The 19,378-nt window shown below is 43.3% G+C and overlaps 1 protein-coding gene across 1 annotated transcript in view; it reads right to left on the minus strand.

Moving 5' to 3' along the window:
* OSBPL3 (oxysterol binding protein like 3) overlaps positions 1-19,378 on the minus strand; it is a 909,495-nt gene that overhangs the window by 207,094 nt on the left and 683,023 nt on the right. The window contains exon 16 of the mRNA XM_086941688.1: positions 7,791-8,041. Within this exon, the coding sequence (XP_086797814.1) occupies positions 7,791-8,041 (251 nt within the window). The remainder of the gene's footprint in view (positions 1-7,790; positions 8,042-19,378) is intronic.

Genomic DNA, 19,378 nt, shown 5'->3' on the forward strand with positions numbered 1-19,378 from the left:
CTTACGCCTGCGATGCGACAGGGATTACAAGCCCTCTTCCCCATGCAGTGGTCGGCCAGTCAGGTCCAGTACTTGGGTATTCTGCTGGCGCCCACGCTGCAGGCAACGGTGACAGCTAATTATGCAACTCTGGGTAGGAAGATTAAAGAGGAACTGGGGAGTTGGAGTAAAGGCATGATATCCTGGCTTGGGAGAGTGGCGGCGGTTAAGATGACGGTCCTCCCCCAGATCTTATATCTGTTCTGGGCGCTGCCGCTGCAACCACCCAAAGGCTGGATCCAGCAGACGCAGTTGGCCTTATCCCACTTCGTTTGGCAGGGCCGCAGACCCCGGAAGAAGAGGGCTCTCTCCTTGTTGGCACCGGAGTCGGGGGGACTGGGAGTCCCAGACTTGCGCAAATACTTTCAGGCGGCGCAGTTGCGATACCTGGTGGAATGGAGTCGGTGGGAGTCGGACAAGCACTGGCTCTTCCAGGACCAGGCGGTGGCGGGCCGTCCCTTGCAGGAAGTGCCCTTCCTGCGCAGAACGCATCGTCCTCCGAACCTCTATGCATCTTATGTTACGCGGGTCCCACTGAGAGTGTGGGATGCTACCAATCAGACATACGAACTCACCACGTTTCCCTCCCCGTTTACGCCTATTGCGGACAACCCTGACTTCACGCTGGGGACTGCCCCGGGCGCCTTTACACACTGGCGGGCGGCTGGATGCAGGGCTTTTTTCCATCTGTACGGGTCGGAAGGGGTCCTCCCTTTTCAGAGTCTCAAAGAGGAATTTCGGTTATTAGAGACGGACATGATGCGCTACTGGCAGGTGCGACACTGGGCTTTACAGCCACAGGTACGAGACTTGGCTGACAGGAAACTATTGCCGTACGAGAAATGGTTGGCGACCCGCAACTCGGATGCAAAACTAATTACGGATCTTTATAAGATGTTGCAACACCCTCCCACCCACTCACATAATCCTGGTAGGGAACGCTGGAACAGGGAGCTGAGTAGGACATTGAGCCACAAGGAGTGGGACCAGGTCTCGTATCGTGCACGACACTGCGCTTATCATGTAGGACTGACTGAAACCTTCACCAAGGTGTCTACCTATTGGTACTATACCCCGGAACGGCTACACGAGATGAATAGTCATATTGATAAAACCTGTTGGCGGGAGTGTGGACAACTTGGCACTCTGACACACGTTCTGTGGGACTGCCCGATATTGCTTCCTTACTGGAAGGAGGTGCTTGATGAGATCGATGCCCATTTTGAGATAGAGTTGCCCCGCTTCCCGGCATATGTCCTTTTGGGATTACCTAATGGGTTGATGTATCCACTGAAATCATGTAGGGGCAGAAAAATTGCCATAGCACTGGGCTCAGTGATTCAAAACATCCTAATACACTGGCGCACTACCACTGTCCCGTCCATTACAGGTTGGCTGCACAGATTGTGGCATGTCCTGGGCATGGAGGAACTGTCACTCATGATGGCCGGGGAGGTGGAACAATTTGAAGAACTCTGGTAGCCCTTCCATGCACTATTAGCAACCGAGTTCAGGGAATTGACCTGTCCAAGATACTTGAGATTATTGAGAATCACACCACCGATCGACTACACTGCCTAGCAGCCATTGAACCTGGGGGAGTGAGAGGGGAGGGTCGAGGGAGGATTTACGTATATTTAGCTGAGCAGGGCACTGGACGGGGGGGCGGGGAGGGAGGGAGGGGCAGGGTGGGGGGAGTTGGGGGGAACAGTTTCTAGACAATGGGGTGTGTACAGAGAGCCTTTTTCTACCTCAGGGTGTTGTGTGATGTTATGCATATGGGTGCGGAGCTCACACAGCTTCTATTACAATTGCGGGATGTTTGACACCACTTTAAGAGGGGCTCCCGGGTCTTCAGCACGGATGTCATTGCTTGAATGTTTTTTCTATCTGTGTACTCCTTCAATAAAATACTTTAAACCTAAACAGATAATCATGACTGTTTTTTAACCGGGTTCTAGTACGTTTTTATTGTTTGCTCTGTATTGTATTATTTGGTCTAAAGATATTGGAATGTATAAATTGTGAAAAAGTTTTTATATATTGATTGTGTGCACATTTTTGGGATATTTCTGAGATTTTAGTTATTTCAGAAAAAAAGAACATTTATATTAATAAAACAGTGTAAGCATTACATTTCAGTCTGAGAGTATATTTGGAATCTGGATCTGCACATCTAGTGCAGTGGTGTTAATTAGTTGTATGGTGAGCCTACTGAGGAGAGTCTTTGGAATGACTGTGTGAAAGCATGTAAGATTTTTCTGCAGGGAGTTTCCAATTTGCGTAGGTGGCTGAATTTATTTATTTATTTATTTATTTGAGAAATTTATAGAGCGCACAGCGGCCCCAACGGGGCGTCCCGGCGCTGAAACAATGAAAACAAAGGGAGGTCATAGGGGCAGATATCCAAATTTATGAGGAGAACAGATGTGTTTTCAGGGATTTACGGAAAACTAATTCAGTCTGACAGGCGCGTAAGGCTAATGGAAGTTTGTTCCAGCACTGAGAGGTACAGACCTCAAAAGTTTTGCCACCGGCCCGAGATCGTTTAAATCGGGGGGTTTCCAGGAAATGGAGGGTATTGGACCGTAGAGTCCTGGAGTTGGCATAAGGTCGAAGAATGTTTTTGAGGTGTGCCGATCCCTTGCCTTTTGAAGCTCGAAAGGCCAGAGTCATGGCCTTGAATACACATCTTTTTGCTATGGGCAGCCAATGTAACTTACGGAGATGAGGAGTAATATGGTGTCTGGCCGGGATTCTCTCAACCAGCCGTGCGGCGGCGTTTTGGACCGTCTGGAGCTTGTGGCAGAGGCCCGCTGTGATACCAAGGTAGAGAGCATTAGCATAATCAAGATGGGATATGATCAGGGCCTGGATCACAGTCTTACGGCAGTCTGCCGGCAGATAGTTGATGAGGCGTTTTATGATTCTAATCTTGGCGAAACAGGAGGCTGCTACTGTTTGCACCTGATTTTTGAAGCTAAGTTGAGTGTCCCAGCGGACTCCGAGATTTCTCACCGAGTCTTTAGGGATGGGAGCTAGGCTTAAGTCTTCTGGCCACCATATACTGGAATCCAAGGGGGATGATGTGTTGAAAAAAAGGATCTCTGTTTTTCCGGCGTTGAGCCGGAGGGAATTGGTATCCATCCAGCTCGAGATGTCCCTGAGACAGGATTTCAAAGGATCAAAAGCAGAGGCAGAGTGAGAATCGAAAGTGAAAAGAAGCTGGATGTCATCAGCGTAGGAGGTAGATTTGATCCCCGTCTGTGCAATCAGCTTGGCCAGAGGGGTGAAATACACGTTAAAAAGGAGCGGGCTCAGGGAAGAGCCCTGTGGGACTCCCCATTTGAGTGGTCTGGCCAGAGAAGAAAAAGGGGGTGTGAAAACCTGCTGTGTGCGGTCCGAAAGGTAGGATGAAAACCATTTCAGGACAGCTCCACCCAGCCCAAGGTCCTCCAGTCTTTCCAGCAGGATTTTGTGAGAGACGGTGTCGAATGCTGCCGATAAATCCAGCAGCACCAACACCGCCCTCGATCCTTGGTCAAGCGTCCACCTCACCGAGTCGGCCATTTCGATAAGGGCCGACTCGGTGCTGTGGCCCGACCTAAAGCCGTGCTGGGAGTCGTGGAGAAGACCATGGGTTTCAATGTATTTCGACAGCTGGGAATGTGCCAGTCTTTCCAAGATCTTAGCTGGGGCAGGCAGGAGAGAAATAGGCCTGTAATTACTGGGATTGTCTGGATCTAGGTTAGGTTTCTTTAGGATGGGAACTAAGGAGGCATGTTTCCATTTGGCAGGGAAACAGCCCGTTCTGAATGAATCATTCCAGATGAGATTGAGGTAGGGGTTGAGAAGGGGTGCATGTTTTTTATAGAGCTTGGCAGGCCAGGGGTCTTTGGGTGAGGAATTGGATTCTGTCGCTGGCTGTAAAGATGGGGTCCAGGTATGTGCCCTGCACATTCTTGCAATAAAAAAATAAAAAATAAATTGCCCATTGCACCAGCCTGGCAGGGCCAGACCGAATGGCTTTGCCATTGCTTGTTTAATAAGTATACATGCTTCATTATTGATTGCAGAGATGTGTGAGATTGTGCGGCTGGGTGAGTGGGTGAATGTGCAATTCAATGGTGTGATGCCTTAGTGCCTGGATGGATTAATTAAGAAGTGAGTGACAATGCGTGGATGAGTGAGTGTGTGAATGCATACATAGAAGGATATATGGTGAGTGACTGCTTAGGTGAATGAATGAGTGCACTGTGTATGAATAGGTGAGTCAGTGCCCAAATGGATGAGTGCATGATGAATCAGTGCTTAAAGAAATGGATGGATGGGTGGAAGAGTGAGTAAATAGATTAATGAAAGGAAAAGGGAGTAAATAAATGTATGAGTCAGTGCATGCTGAACAAAACAAAACAGGATATATTTTAAAGAGCTGCAACCATGGCTACCTCAACGGAGAGAAATGTAAAATGATGGTTCTGAATGTGAGAGAAGAGTACCATGTTTTGCTCGACATAAATGATATGATATGATATATGTGACTTATTGTGCATAACAGCTACTCCCAGGAGTGTCCTGGCACAGAGCATGAGAGGGCCGAACAGGTGAAGATTAGCACTGCACAAATAGCAAAGTTTACAGTTTCTTCTTAAACAGCAGTGAGTGTCAACTGAAATGAGCTCCAATGGGAGCTGGTTCTAAGTTGAGTTGTTCAGAAAAGCTAATGATCTGCCTCCGGACCTTTGATGCAAGTTCATGGGTACTACCGCTTGCCGTTTACTGTAAGAGAGTAGTGGCCTGGTAGGGTTATAGAAACTGAATCTGGTGCAGAGATTATCGGGCAAGTTTGGTACAAAGCATCATGAACCAGTGTCAGAGCCTCAAACGTAATCCTCTTCCTAATGGGCTGCCAATGAAGACCCTGCAAATGGCCACTAATGCGTTGTCTTTTTGGAGTATTCAACAGAAGACGAGCTGCAGTATTCTGGATCAGCTGTAATTTGTCTAGAAGAAATTCTTGTATGCCCCAGTACAGGGCATTACCGTAGTCCAGTCTGGACATAATCAAAGCCTGTATAATAGTTTCCTTGGCTGAGAAAGAGTAGAGCAAACACATATTTAATGACCTCAGGATCCCAAAGCAAAGACCCACTAGCTTTTTGACCTGAGTACAGAAGGACAGTTTATTGTCGAAGATTATCCTCAAATTCTTGACTAATTCATTTGAGTGACCAGGTGGGGAGATGCCATCTGGCCAGAAGGTTAACACTAAGTTAGGGGGGAAACGTCCCAAAAAACTACAATTTCAGTCTTATCTTCATTGCATTTGGGCGGCGCTTTGACTAGCCAATGGAAGACAGTGGTGAAGCATCTCTTTATTAGGGTGCCATTTGTTTCAGTACCCTTGTTTCAGGAAAACAGTAGTCGAGTGTCATCTGCATATGACAGCACCTTCACACCCAGTTCCTCTTCCAGAAAAACTAAGGGAGTGAGGTATATATTAAAGAGTGTTTGACCACTTGCCTACACATCAAATGATTACCCTCTTCTAAAAACTGGTTTCACTGACCGTGATACTACTTTCTGCAGATTTTAAAAAACAGATGTCCCATTTAATAGCCTAGGCGTTCAATATTACCTATGTAACTATTTACATGTATTAATTCTGCAATCAATCAATCATGATTTGTACAGCACGACTTATCACCTGTGAGGGTATCCAGACACTGAGGATCGTGCTGAGGAGTCCTTTCCTGAATTACGGCAGCGACGAGGGTGCCGTCCAAAGGGGAAGGGGAAGGTCTGTGAAAGATTTTTTTCCCCAGACTGCTGCATGCATCTCTTTTTTAGAAATGTAGATTAATTTGTTTTTTTGATGTAATTATGTTACTACTCATTGTGTTATAAACAGTTCAATTCATTAGTGCTTGTATAGCACACAGCTACCCAAAAGCAGCTTCCCAGGACTCAGAGTAGATTCAGTGCTCATTAAGTCCCAACTACACAAACAACCAGGTTTTCAATAGATTTATAAAGCAGCCTTCATCTTCTGTCTTAATCTAATGGGCAGTTTGTTCCATAATTTTGCCACCAAGAAGAAAAGGGCCCTACCACCGCTGCTTGCTTTCCGCACCCTCTGGGTCTCAACTAAACTTAAGGAGGAGCTTAGGGGTCTAAAAAGCCTGTAAGGACGCATCATAATTGGAGCAGTTGAGGACTTTTTTTATAAGCTGGATGAGCAATACATAGGGACTTAAATTGGATTCTAAAATGAAATTCACAAAGGTAAACTTACAGTTTTGCGTAAGTTTACATTTGTTTTGGAACTCACAAATTCTGATTTAATAGTAAGATTATGACTGTGGAGACTATGCAGTGGAGTGGCGGACTTCGCACATAAAAAGATAAGACATACCTATCTTTTTATGTGCGGAGTTCTCCACTTTGCCTGCAGAGCCTCAGCAGTCGTAATCTTACCATTAAATCAGATCTTTCGAATTCCAAATCAAACACAAACTTACACAAAAGTGTAAGTTTACATTTGTGAATTAGACCCTACAAGGGAAGGTTTCTGATTCTCCAGTCTTTTCGATGGGAAGACCCTCATACATGTAAGTGTTCTACTTATTAATAAATGTGGGAGGGATCGGGAGAGTGGCTGAAAAAGGGGAACACTACTGAATTGGAGGGGGTTAGGGAGGGACAGAAACATACCCACAAAAGAGTAGGCCCACTGCTATTCACACACTGCACTTGTAAAGTTACTACAGCCAAAAATAACTCAAAACATTAGTAAATGTTGATTACACCCAGCACCACACATGGCCATCCACTGGTGCTGCAACATTCCCCACAGAAAAAAAAATGGACAGACTCAAAATAGAACTCCCACAGGGCAATAATGTAAAATACATTATTTTGACTTTTAAAACATATATATAAGGTAGTAAAAATTATACATAGTTTAACTTAATTACATGCATAACTTACTTTATTACGTATCGAAATATTAACTTTTTTGGTGTTTTTTTTAATAGATGTTAAATTTTCTTTTAATTTACTTAACTTAATATTTAATGCAAAAAGATGTAATATATAAATACTTAAAAGTCAAACAAATGAATAAATTAGTGGTTTACTGGCAGCAAAGAAAAGGGTTTCAACTCAGGCCCCGTATGTATGTTTCAATTAGGGTCCAACACTCAAGGAAAACATGGGCTGATTTCCCTGATCTCTCCGATGCACACCCGCAGAGCTCAAAGCTGCATCAATGAAATGGAAAATTGAGGAGATGCACCAAGTTTCTATTAAGTGCGCTTCTGCTGTGGATCTACTCTCAGCCCAATGAGTTGACACGTCTATAAATTTAAAATGCTTAGAAAATTGCCAGAGATTAAATAGTATTTGAGAAAGGATTCCGAAAAATGTGTATGTGTCTTTTATCATAATTGATTTTTAACAAGGCTAAAATGAAACGCCTTACAACAGTATTTCCTAAATAATTTTTGACTGTGGTGTATTTTGTGAAGTTTTCTTTTAGATTACAGGTGGAATTTCAGTATCCAGTACAACTCACTCACTCCATTTCACCATTGTTCCTTCTCCTGCAACACTGGATTTCTTTTTTAGTCAATGAACATGGATGAATATCAAACAAGTTTCAAATAAGCAGAAACACGTGAACGGATAAATTGACAATACATACATTGAGCGCACATTTCCATAAATAATAAACACCAATATATAATTACCATCCTTTCAAAGGGATCCATGGTCTCCGCTGCTTTATCCAGCAGCTCACTGTACTCTAGCTCCTCACAGAGTCGCTGCAATGTGTTCAGTGGTTCATTTAACTGAACCGGCATGGACACCTTGGAGAGATCTTTCCCTATGTTGTTCCTCATTATGTTCCACAAGCTGATGTTACTGGTGTTGGGGCATGGAGAGGGCAGAGCGGTTCTTCGTTTTGCATGAAACTGCAAATTATTTCCCATTTCACCATCTAAAAGTTGCAATTGGGAGGATAGGGAACAGAAATAAATGGCATTGTATACTTGCAACTGAATGTCATGCTCCAAATACAATCACTGTGTTTAGAGTTTTAATAGAGTAAATAATGACAATAACGTTTCATGCCATAAAGTAGAACACCTTGCACTGACAGCGTGCCCTGTGACCCTCTATAAATAAAAAAAATCTTTTTAGCATAACATCTTCAACTGCTTACCAAAGTCACCCATGAAAACGCAGAGATTCCGTCTACACAGGAGTTGTAAAGATCAAGTATTACCACCATGCTCAACCCCTTTTGGAATACTTTAGATTAATCCTTCATCCCCTCATTTTTATATATTTCTCCCCTCCCCCCCCCCTGCCCCCCCTCCCCCACACACACTCATTGTAATAAACCATCCCCAAACCCTACCCACATTCTAGAATGGCCTGGTCCCTAAGTTGGCGGCTCCTATGTCATGTGCTGCCTCACATCAGATGCATACATTCGGCTATACTACCTCCTAATCTACAAACTCTCCAGAGTCGTATGAATGTGTCAGGTGATTGCAGTGGAATACTCTGGTTTTGGTATGGTGCAGCATGGCTAATGCTTGGTCTTAAGTTGGTGCCAAACTAGCCATCAGCAAATATGTAATTGTGCTGTCAGGTTATTAGGCAACTCTGCATCTTTAAGTACTCAGCTGAGTGGCATAGATTCTAGCACAAAAGGCTGGGACGGCAGTTCAGGGGGGAGCAGTGGGCTAGGAAGTACAATGCCACCAAATAATGAGGACGTATTCTGATTGAGGATAACAGTCCCTCTAAACTGTGTCTTTAGAAGAGCTGCAGGGCATTATTGATCATATTATTGCAGCGGACATACACAGGATGGTGCATAGCAAAACTAGATTGCCCCAGTGATCTGGATGAGGGATGGCAGTTTGCCCTCTGCACAAAAAGCAGTATATGCAAGGTTCTCAGCTACTGTTCCACATCAGATATATGTTGGTTATCAAGGCCCAATTAGTTAAAATACCATAGGAGGACTTCTTCACCTCATATTACTGTAAAATATATATTTTTACTCTCTCTGCATTATGCTATTCATCTGTCATGATCCCGGATAAGGTTAAAGAGGAATACAGAGGTAGTCTCACCTGCTGTAATAAAATGAAATGGAATCTGACAGCAATGTACCTTAATAGACTTCCATTACAAGGAAATTGTTTGCAGTGATATTTTATCCAAGATGACAGTTGCTGTGAACAAGGATGATACAAAGAGAAAGTGAAACTAAAACTCAATACTTCAAGACTTGAAAATCGCATCTCCCAAGATTTCGTGGTAGTGGCCATCTTTAATCTTCAGTATAAAAGGAGAAAGCGAAGTGAATCAAATCACTTCCCAAACTTATCGCTGAAGTCTTGGATACCTTTGAATTTTTGGAGTCAAACTTTATTCTACATGTTGCCTTGGATGTTTGCTTCTCTTTCCACTATTACTATTGGTCTTGGGAGTCTGGTCGGAGGATTTACTTACCCCATATGAATGTTTTTTTACTACATTTTAATAATGTCTTGCAAGCGTTTGCTTGTGACTATATTAACCCTGTGGGATGAACATTGCTGCACTGTGAATCAAGTCAATGAATGGAGTCAAAGCTGAACTTCACTGGGTTGTGACTGCTGTTACCTCACCTCCAATGAGATCTCATTTGCTTTTTTCTAGAGAGGGTTGGACAGGCCGGACTGGGAACAGAAACCGGCCCTGGCACACGGTCAGCCAGCCCCCCCTGGGGTGAGAGGGAGTGCAGCAAAGCAGTGTGCGAGGGCCGGTTTCGGCCGATTTTATTACTTGGGGCCGATATTGCCGACCCCCGGTAACAAAAAAACGGCCCCCAAGGGTCCAAAATCGGCCCCACCTTAGCGGCCCACCGTGGAAATGCCCGGTGCCCGCTATGGCCAGTCCGGCCCTGGGGTTGGAAGTGGAGGGAGTTCTTTAATACACATTTTGTTATTCTTTCTACAGAGGATGTCAACATAAAAAGTAATCACTGACATATTTTTTGTTTATAGATACACTTACATTTTATAAGACATTTAAAACAAAGTGATTTTAGAATCTAGCTTATGGTAGTTGTCAAACGAAAACTCATAAGTTAAATTTTCTGTTGTAGACCAGAATACGGAAGTTGTGCTTACCTAATTTTATCAGACGTGAAGAAAATTTTGCACTAGCACTAGCTATCTTTTGTCTTATCCCATTCCCATTTTCCCTTGGGTATTCGTGATTAACATTGAATTTGTGTGAGTCTGGAGTGATTTTTGGGAGAGTTAGGACAAGCCTCTACTTCCGCAGAACAAAGACTTCTAAGTCCCATGGGTTCATGACAGATGGAGAAGCCCAAAAATATAAAATTCTGCGCGAGTACCATGCATCCCACCACTTTCTCTCTGGATGACATAAGAAAGGCCATCAGAATCTTACACAGAGATATGGAGAACGTCAGGAATTAAACCCAATGGTTGTGCCAACAAATAATGGGAATTTCAGACAGGGTAGCTAGAATATATTTCTCTACTGCTCCTTTCCCAGCTACTGATTCTGAGGAAGACTAAGTTGAGGTTACAGTTAATGGAGAAATACCACAGATAGTGATGCCTATGCACACAACTTTGTCAGCCCCAGAAAGATATGGAGGAAATCCACAGGAAATATTTATTAATCAATGTTATCTGCATTTTTATGCAAACCCAGTGCTTTGCCAACTCTTGAATCAAAGGTTGCTTTTATGGTATCAACCATGACAGATTAAGGCCGATGAAGCAATTTCTTGGTCTATATTTCCAGTGGAAGAAAATAGTCCACTATTATACAATGTAGAAAACTTCAAGAAAGAACTACAATGAATTTATGACCGATGCACTTCAACAAAAAGTGTTGATAATGACCTGTTAGACTTAAGACCAGGAGAAAGAACTATTACAATATACTACACAACTTAAAAGACTGGCATTAGAGTCTACCTATCCTAAAGAAAAAAAGAGCCACTATTTTCCAAATTGGCTGAAATGAGGAACTGAAAGATATACTTTCCCAAATTCCAGATAGACCTAAGGAAATTGAAGAAGTTATTGATTTAACCATATGACAAGATCATAGAATGTCTGAAAGAAGAGTTGAGAAAAGAATGGAACACAGAGTAAGGCGGCCTGATAGAAATATTTCAAGAGAGCAAATTAGCTCTCCATCCCTTGAAACTATTTATTAGACCTGTTCATCCACTTCTTAGTAAAGAACAAAGGAATTAGGCAGATCAAAAAAATTATGCTTATATTGTGGCTCTGACAAACGTTTTGTTAAACAAAATGAACTTCATGGTGCAACGCCAAAATCCCTGTTCAAGTGTGTGATGTACTTTAGCACAAAGACCACTACCAAGGAAATCAGATCCAACTTCCATTTGAATTAAAACTATGAATCATCTCTAGTATTCACAGAATGTTTGTCAAAGTGAGGCTTTTGTCACAAGAAGAATGTCCTTCTTAGGAGGGTCATAATGCCTACCAATAATATTGCTGAGAATGATATAATCATGACAGTATGCTTTTGGTAACATGACGTCATCTTGCGCTTTACCTGTTTTTGTTTAATTTGAGAGGCAGAGTACTTAAACTTCTCAGTAGTCTGGCAATACGTTTAATGGGAGAGCACTGGCAACTATCACGAGCAAACAGTACGCTGAACAGTGAGTACCTGCACTTCTATATTTTCATTTAAAGCTCTGGTTTTAGATCCTACAATCCGAACCAATGCTGATATATAATCAATACAAAACTAAAACGTTGTGCTGTCTGCTCCTTCAAAGCCATTAAAGAAGCAAATCATACTACAGGTTGATCAGAGCGAGTGAGGCGGACACTGAGGCAGACGCAGAAGCGGAGGCCAAGGCTGAGGAGCCCGCAAGCCGCCTTGCGTGAGCGGGACTCGCACCTCGTGTACAACCGGGCAGCGCAATTTGTTCACTTTGTCTTTTCTGCCCGCTGGCTGCCCGCCTGCTTGCAGACCGCAGCCGACTACTGATTCCCGTTCTCAAAGCTGGGGGGGCCATGCCCTCGCAGTCAGCAGTGGCAAAGACAATACGAGCATTGGAAAGGATCATAGCAGTGGCAGCAGCAGTTCCAGGGTGCTGGTGAAGGTCAGGTCAAATGCAGTTGCCATTAGCGGGTGGCAGCAGTAAGTGAGTACGCAAAAAAATAGCCGCCTGGGTCCACAATCACCACAATCGTCGCAAATGATACAATGGCCTGCAATAGTGCCACTGAGGCCACCTCACACACAGATCCAGAAGGTAAAAAGAAAACAGCGCCGTCAATACCCGTTACGCACAATTTGGATTTCAAAGCTAGAAAGCGGGCGCAGATTACAGACTTCCTAAAAATAACCCGATAACCCCCCTGAAAGCAACAAGGACCACACGGAACTCAAGGACCCCAAGCAAAGCAACAACTCTACAGATGGCCAAAGTGAACACAATAAGGATTCCTCACACAACAGTTGCAATAACAAAAATAAAGAAACACAGGGAGTGGGTTTCAATGTGCAATTCTCTCCCATCAGAGCAGCCAAAGTTTGTAAACAATAAATCAGGATCCAATATCCAAAGCCACAAGCGCACTCGATACTTGCAGAAGGTACCACCACTACCAAATCATCAAAGCTTTTGTCCACACTCAGCCCGACCCAAGCTGGGACTCACTAATTGACCAAACTTTCTTCCGAGAAGAACAGCAATAGCAACCACCAACTCAAATAATCAAGGATGGCCAAACGCTCTAGCAAATCAAAATCCTAAGCCCCTTTGGACTAACAATATCACCCACATCCACAGCTGTTTTATCACTCTCAGAACAGCTGGGCTTGACTGAAGCCAGCGCCCAAGATCTCGATACCCTCTCTTCACCACTTGCCTCACGCGAAACGGCACAGCAACCTGGCCAGAAATCACCCCACTACAAACTAAGCGGGAGTTTGCAATCTGAAACTTACAAGTCCACATCAGATCCCAGCACCATACCCAGGACTCCACAAAAAGATGAACAATAAATCAAAATTAATAATCCACCGGACCAATTTCCCGAACTGTCCTAACAAGATCAACCAGACCGTCCCCATTCTGAAACACCAATTGGCCCTCTATCATCGGTTGTATGGCCCCACCTGTTAAATACCATGGACACCATTGGAAAGGCAATGATATATCATGCCGACAAGCTAGTCACTCAAGTTGAGCTTCTAAACATTCTAGCCACTCATGTTCAAGGGATAGAACAAAATCTGCACACTCCTAACACGATGATCGTGAAGGTCCAGCAAGACCCGGACACAACATCTTATACGTGTCACTGCCTTCAAATAATTGATAAAGTAGCAGTTGTACCAACCCGAATGTCAGAACTGCTGGGGGCAGTCAGGGATCCTCTATCAAAGATCGACATGAGAAAAGGCCCCGAACAAGATGCATTAAGGGGAGAAGATTGGGTGTCCCTCAAGAATCCCAGGGGACAAAGGTTAAGGGAAAGGAAGACCCAAGACGCCCCCTAGTGCAGGCAAGCCCATCTACACTCGATGTATCAAGCGACTACGGCCAAGCAGGTGCAATAGATGCTCCGCTTTTGCACCACTGTTTGCACTCTGCAGCAGAAACAAGCCCCAAACAAACAAGGGACAGCTTCCGTGCCGAAGAGGGAACGAAAACGCTTGAAGAAAGCTAGAAAAAGTAAACCTATTGGCCAGCGGCTAAATACAATCACTCAAACAATTGAGTGCAACAGCAAAGTAGACAATGACAACATAGAACAAAACAAGTTGAATGAAGCTAGTTCTCAAAATTGCTCAACTTCACCCATAAAGGAGGCTATCTCCACAAACAATCCCAAACAACACAAAAGCTCAAAATCCCCACAAAAAAAATATACAGTATATTTAATCTCTTGGACGGGCGAGAACTGAACAAGCCAACCACTCAAGTCAGTCAAACTACTATCATCATACAAACCTGTCACCGGGTCGCGAAAGCAACTGAATCGGTCCCCTTGACTGAGTTTCCATCTTCCCCGCAGGATTGGTCCGGGGGGGGTATTCCTGCTCTCCCACCGGGGAAGAGCGAAGAATATGATCAGCTCATCAATAAAATAAATCACTGGTTTACTCAAAACACGACTATTGGCTTGTGCATACTTAACAACATACTTATGGCACGCAGGATTAACTGGATTGGGGGCTCACGTAAACAAGGGGTGAGAGACTGTATTATCATACATTTGACAACCCCCACATAGCTGGCCGGCTACTCTCTAGGGAATACAGTCTGACCCCCCAGCGGGCACTGCCATTAAGATATTACCCTTGGGCTTCTTTTATAGGCCATCTAACAGCAGGGACAGTACAACGGTTGGTTTGGGGGAACCATCAGTTGGGGGTGGCCATGTAAGGCCATATCGCAGCTCCCATTCTATTCCCCGGTTCATCCACTGTTATCTGTAGATAGGCCATTTGGCATTAACCAGAGTTTGGGGCTATACAACAGATTTGACACCTTGTCTGGCATGGAAGATTGTGAATGACTGGCGGTTCACTGTCGAAACGCGCGTCGAGTTTTTATGCTTTTTCAATACCTGAGTTATTAAATATGTGTTTTTGTTTATAATTTTCACTGTATTGAACATGAGTTTTGTGCTATTTGTTTATTTTAATTGTGTGTAATTGATGAATTTTTTACCCCTATCATATGGTTTGACTTTCTGGTCATTCATAATATGATTTTTAATATATTGATTAAAAATATACGTTTTATATAAACTGTTAATCTTTTGATTATTCCTTTTTGACCACTGGTCTGACTTGATTGTTCACACAAATTTCTCAGATGTCCTAGGATTTTTTCTCACACCTGTTGCTACCCTGCCCTAGGAGTCTATATATTAACACTACCCAGGGGGTCCTTGTTGCTTTCACCTGGGTCCTGACTTTACAAGGTCTGAGCAGATTGTACTGACCCAGGATAAAGGGGATGCAGGTGTAAGGCCTTTAAGGCCGCCTTCTAATAACTTCCTATGGTGGAATATAGCAGGATTAGCAGCGAAACTACAGGACCCTAGATGGGTGGTTTACGTTAAACAAATCCTGGTAATTTGCCTACAAGAAACGTGGTCGTTAGATTGAGACCTTTTTCTGTAAGGCTATAAGGCCTTCTTTGTTCCTGCTAGACCATCTCGGAGTGGGAGACCTAAGGGCGGTCTAGTCACGTACATCTCTGTGGCTATTAACTGCAAGTTATGCCTATCTTACATCCAGGTATCCTGGCGATAATGGCCCATAAAGGAGGCACGAGTTGGGGAATTGTACATGTTTAGAATTCCTTTTCATCTTCATCAGAGCCCAGTAATTTACTTGCCTTGGAAGATGTTATAAAACATTCCCCGAGTGTCTGTTTACACAGTCTCCTGGTAGTCGGTGATTTTAATATACACCCCTGCGGTGAGCCTCTTACGGCTTGTATGGCGGAATTGGGTTGCCCTCGTATACATGGGTTCCACTTTTAACATTCTGTTCGAGGGGAGTTGTTAAACAATATGACTAATGAATTAGATCTGATGGCCACAATGTCTATAACTGCCCTGTGTACAAACTTCCCGTGCCCACATTCAAGGATCATGGTAAGGGGTCTGTCATAGATTTTATTTTAATATCGTCTTCCCTACAGTCATCTGTGAATAACTTTAAAATTCTAGGGAGTGAATTTAGTGACCATAATCCCTTAACAGTTTGTCGGTCAGGTTTACTGGCAGACAAGGGTGGGGAGGCAGAGAACCAGGGCCTACTGCGGCAAACTGATGGTAGACGCAGACTAAAATGGTTACAAGTAACTCCAGAAATATTCTATGACAAGGTCAAAATAGCATGTTTCAATGAATTGTCCCTTTGTTTAGAGGAGCGGTCCTCGTCAACAGAGATCTTAGATGCGTATACGTTTATTTCGCACAAGGTGTCTGTGCTTTTATCCGCTCCAGCAAGAGGACACGTTAGGTCTGGGCCCAGATGGTTTGATTCTCAATGTTCTAAAGCTGCAAAGAGGCTGAGGGAAGCCTTGACTAATAAACCTAGAATTCAGTCTGAGGTCATAAACTGCCGTAGGGAATACAAAGCGGCCCTCTCCATTCCAAAGTGTACATTAAAAGATGAAGCCTGGAGGGAACTGATAGAATCTAGTACCCTCAGAAACGGCTCGAAGTTTTGTAGCATTGTGAATAGACCCCTGTTTACAAAGGAAGGTAGGGTGGGCCTCGAATCCCACATAACCGAAGATGAGTGGGTAATACACTGTGAAACCATGTTAGATAGCTGGCCTGGGCATAGTGACAGGGAGCTTTATGATTCACAGGTGGCAGTAATAAAATTCGAGATTGGAGAAATCCTGGAAGGCATAATTGGTCGAACGGCTGGTAAAGCACCTGGGCCGGACGGGATCCCTCCAGATCTCTGTAAGTCAGATCCCTCTTTCTGGGCGCCAATTCTGGAATCTGTATTCAATGCAGCAGCACAATATGGCTGTCCTGAGTCATGGGCAACATCCACAATAGTTCCTGTTTTTAAAAAAGGTGACAGAAACAGCACCCTGTGTTACAGACCTATCTCATTAATACACTGAGTGGTAAAGGTGTTAGGCAGGGTCCTCCTACAGAGATTAACATCCTGTGCTGAGGATAATAAGATTTTGTCGGAAGTCCAGTATGGTTATGTACGGGGACGGTCTACTGTAGCTCAATGTCTTAATTTGTTTTTGATTTTGAGCAAGTATACTGTTGCACGTTCTGGGACCATCCACCTGGCTTTCATGGACTTGTCATCGCCTTTTGACTGTGTTAGTAGGAGTAAGCTATGGCAGTCCATGAGGGCTATTGGAGTGGAAAATAGCATTGTTAATTTTTTGGAGGACATGCACAAATCCACTAAAGCCAATGTTAGGTTTTCGCTGGATCTGCGTGTAACGAGGGATTTTAACATTAAAAAGGGAGTCAGGCAAGGGTGTATACTGCCCCCTTCCTATTTCATTTCTACATTAATGAACTGGATAATGTATTAAGGGCAACAGGTGCTGATTACCCTAGCGTAGGACGACGTGGGATTCCCGTCCTGCTATACGCGGACGATGCCATTCTAATATCCAGGACTGAAAAGGGGCTACAAACGCTTTTATCTGCCTTTGCTAGTTTTATGTCAGACAGAGATCTGTCAATTAACAACTCTAAATCATATGTTATGCAAGTGGGGTTGATGGGTAAGAAGAACTACCAATTTAGACTAGGAGATTAAAAGATTCCCCGCACTAACGTGTTTTCCTACTTAGGGGTCCCCTTTGATGACAAGCTTAACTGGGGCCATTTACTGCAGAAAACAAAAGGGGGGTTGGTGAGGGCTAATTCAAAAATCTTCAATTTCGCAACCAAACTAGGGAAGAAGCCCACAGGAGCTATGCTGCGAATGTACCAGGCGAAAAGCCTGGCCATAGCTTCGTACGGCAGCGAAATATGGGGATAAAACGCAGGTCTGACCCTCCAAGTATCGGAAAATGATTTTCTGAAACGTTTACTATGTGTCCCACGGGGTACATCTAACTTAGTAGATCACGAAGAGCTGGTGGTCCCTTATTTAAATGATGTACTATCTTTGCGACCCCTGACCTGCTGGTTAAAAAGTTGGCTGAATATAGACCTCCCTCTTATCCACTTGATTTTAAGAGATTGTATGGCCCTTAATAACTCGGCACGTATTCCCTGGCTGAGTTATGTGAAGGGAAGCCTAGAAAGGTAGGGACGTGGGGAATTTATTTAGTAACCCTGACTGTATTGTGAAGAAGGACGTGGAGGCAATTAAGGTAGCCTTTTTGTCAGAAAGAAATATGGAAAGGGAAGCAAAGGAGGTTGAGAAATCGAGTGTGCATACATATATTATGTTTAAAACAACTCCTAGGGCAGAGTGATACCTTACGGGGTCCCTGTCTACGCACGAAAACATTTTGTTAACCAGGTTTCGGTTGAACTGCTTTCACCTTTTACTTGCCAGACCCAAATGTTTCACTAGAGGCAAGGTGGCAGCTCCCTGTGGCTGCGACGAACAGTCTCCGCAGGATATGCTGCATTTTATTTTCCTATGTAATCTTTACGATTTCCCTCGTAAACGATACCTGGTTCCAATTTTGAAAAGAATGAATTTTAGACAAGCCCGTCCCGTATTGGTAAACCTGCAATTATTGAAAGATGACTGTCTATTTTTATATCGGGATTTTTAAAAGCATCTATTAATTACAGGAACTATATGGATCAATAATGTATGTTTCCCTCAGGTTCTTTAACTATTTATTAACTTTTTACTGTTATTATGGTCCTCTTCTTTGCCCAAGTTCTGCCTTTTAAATTGTGATAATGTGTGTAACTTTTATGGTTTGTATAAAAACTTGACACCTTGACTGGTATGGAATATACTGATACTGATTATTATAGGAAAATGTACTGCCAGACAATAAATACAATAAAAAAAGATTAATAGAGGAAAGATGCAAGATATTATTGGGAGTGGTAAAAAAACGAAAGATCCTCAATATAAAAAATACACTGTACCACACTATTAATTCCCTTTAACCCCTTCCATGCTCATGACGAGCTCAGCTCGTCATGCAGCACAGTGCTTGTGTGCTCATAACGAGCTGAGCTCGTCATGACCACACCCGTTTTAATTGTGGTCCAGCACAGGAGGGGAATCCTGCACGCAGCAATGTGGCTAAATCCCAGACTGTCGTCTAAATATTACAGCATTAAAAAATGAAAATGCAGCCAAATTATTCAAACCTTAGTTTTCATGTATGTGTATATATATATATAAACAATTATTTTACCTACCTTTACAGACCTATATAAAATGACTCATCCCTTCCTATCCACTTATAAAATATGGTACACTATGTTTACACTTAAAACCCAGAACAAAGCCTAAGTGTGGTCTAAACAATATAGCTGCCTTGTACTTTTGTAAGGGCAGCCATTAGCCAATCACACACTGTTTTGTCATTTGCAGTGTACCCCAAAATTATAGCAGTATAGCATTGGCCCAATATATCACTAGCTTTTTGTGCCATGTAACTTTAAAACTAGAGAACCAATTTAGATCTAATATCCACCCCATAAATTATATTCCTGTCAATTTTGACAAAAATCCAACTGGCCGTTTTGGCGAATCTATCTATCTATCTATCTATCTATCTATCTATCTATCTATCTATCTATCT

This window comes from Lissotriton vulgaris, chromosome 10 (genome assembly GCF_964263255.1).
Source record: "Lissotriton vulgaris chromosome 10, aLisVul1.2, whole genome shotgun sequence".
NCBI lineage: Eukaryota > Metazoa > Chordata > Amphibia > Caudata > Salamandridae > Lissotriton > Lissotriton vulgaris.